Below are 2,089 nucleotides of genomic sequence, written 5' to 3' on the forward strand. Positions count from 1 at the left end.
AAGTCTCATATTGCATGTCTACTATCTCCATATGATTCGTGAACGTATCTGATCAACGCCGTTATAATCATCCGGTTAAAGACGACGTTTGTTGCAGTCAAGACACGCCACTCCTCATATCAGATACTCCAGACATCTCAGGTCTGAGGATCTAAGAATGAACCGATGTATGAGAATCAAGTCATGACTCTGTCCATGTGACAATCTCATGCGGGTCATCCAGTCACTCGTTCGCAACGAGTACCTGTGATATGCATCCAACGCATCAATCACACCTCATGCTAGTCTTAATTCATCATTGTTCCCACAATGATAACTGACCAGGGAGTTTAGAATCATTATCTAATGATTCAAGGATACTGAAATATAACAAACATGCCAATCATATAACGGGAATGTAATGCATTCATAAATCAATGAATCAATACAAAGTCAAAATGTCATATCACGGATCATCCTAGAGCATTACAACCATCAATCCCGAGGTGTGGATACGTGTGGAGGGCGAGGTATTCTTCCTCCTTTTCGTGATCGAACGAGTTCTTCTATTGATACAGGCTCCGGATCGATTGAGGTAAGCGTTCTAACGTTTCTACGATTAATAAGAAGCATGGTTCTAGGGTTTAATAAATTTTTGTTTTACATCCGCTGCGCAAACCGTAGAATCGATCTCTTAGGAACCGAGGTGTGGATACGTGTGGAGGGCGAGGTATTCTTCCTCCTTTTCGTGATCGAACGAGTTCTTCTATTGATACAGGCTCCGGATCGATTGAGGTAAGCGTTCTAACGTTTCTACGATTAATAAGAAGCATGGTTCTAGGGTTTAATAAATTTTTGTTTTACATCCGCTGCGCAAACCGTAGAATCGATCTCTTAGGAATAGGATTCGCTCTAGAGATCCCAGGAAACCCAACATTCTAGTCTTCTTTCATTATTTTGGACATGGTCTACTCTGCAGAAGGCTTCGACGGGTACTGATGTGGATTGGATGTTAACTTCGTCCTCTGCACAACTATCTAATGCCCGAAGATATTCGTTTACCTCTTCATTGTTCACGTATCCACCCCCTCTAATAGCTTCCAAAGAAACTTCCAGAGGATCGAGGTCGCGAAACTCTTCTAAGAATTCATCTGCTAGAGCATCCAACGCATCGATGTAACAGGCGGAGTCTACAGACATTGATTGCTTAAGGTTCTTATCCAGTGTGAACTCAACTGTTTCACCTCCTATCTTCAAGGTGAGCCTGCCTGCTCTTACATGCACAATTGCATCTGTTGTGTTTAAGAAAGGTCGACAAGGATAATAGATATTCTCGTGTCTTCATTCATGTCCATTACCATAAAATCTACCGGCACATAAAAGTCACCTACTTTTAACGACACATCTTCTAGTATCCCGAGGGGGTATTTGACTGATCGGTCCGCTAATTGTAGTGCCATCGTTGTTGATTTAAGTTCCCCTACGTTTAACTTCTTGTTGATCGAAAGAACACTTGCACCAAGGTCACATAATTCTCGATCTATTGTTACATTGTGTAGCTTGCATGGAATTGAAAAGCTTCCTGGATTGGTCATCTTAGGGGGTAGTTCATGCTTCCGAATGGCACTGCATTTTGGGCTGAGGGTCACTATTTCCGTTTCAATTGTTCTCTTCTTTGCCAGAATATCCTTTAGGAATTTAGCATAGGAGGACATTTGAGTGATGACTTCATGGAACGGTATAGTAACCTTCAATTTTTTTTATAATCTCCACAAATTTCGCGAATTGACTCTCCTCGTTAGAGGTTTTCAATCGTTTCGGGATACGGTATACGAGGTGGCTTTACGGCGGGGGGTATATAAGCGGATATCCCCTCGTTTTGGTTTTCAAGATGAGACGGTATTTTTCTGGGGTGGTAGCGTTCTCGACTCTGACATCATTGGAGTTGGAACATCCCCAGTCTCTTCTTCGCCCCTTATTCTTTCCTCTAATTGCCTGCCACTTCTTAGTGCTATAGCGTGGCATTGTTCCTCGGCTATGTGGGCTACTTGTGCATCTAAAATGAGCAAGTGGTTCTCAATATTGCTTACTCTCTCTTTCATCAGCTTTT

The 2,089-nt window shown here is 42.3% G+C and overlaps 1 protein-coding gene across 1 annotated transcript; it reads right to left on the reverse strand.

Moving 5' to 3' along the window:
* Nucleotides 1-891: 891 nt before the first annotated feature.
* LOC104804731 lies at nucleotides 892-1,694 on the reverse strand. Its single transcript, XM_010529072.1, has 2 exons — nucleotides 1,367-1,694; nucleotides 892-1,271 (listed from the first exon to the last, which is right to left on the reverse strand). The coding sequence occupies exons 1-2, from the start codon at nucleotides 1,692-1,694 to the stop codon at nucleotides 892-894; spliced, it is 708 nt and encodes a 235-aa protein (XP_010527374.1).
* Nucleotides 1,695-2,089: the final 395 nt, after the last annotated feature.

The sequence above is a fragment of the Tarenaya hassleriana genome, unplaced genomic scaffold, assembly GCF_000463585.1.
Source record: "Tarenaya hassleriana unplaced genomic scaffold, ASM46358v1 Cleome95, whole genome shotgun sequence".
Lineage (NCBI taxonomy): Eukaryota > Viridiplantae > Streptophyta > Magnoliopsida > Brassicales > Cleomaceae > Tarenaya > Tarenaya hassleriana.

Excerpts from the sequence above, each read along its gene's own strand:
- LOC104804731 (XM_010529072.1), bottom strand. The coding sequence starts at position 1,694 with ATGTCCTCCTATGCTAAATTCCTAAAGGATATTCTGGCAAAGAAGAGA. Across the intron at positions 1,272-1,366 it reads AGATGTGTCGTTAAAAGTAG|ATGCAATTGTGCATGTAAGA; the intron begins GTGACTTTTATG and ends TAAACACAACAG.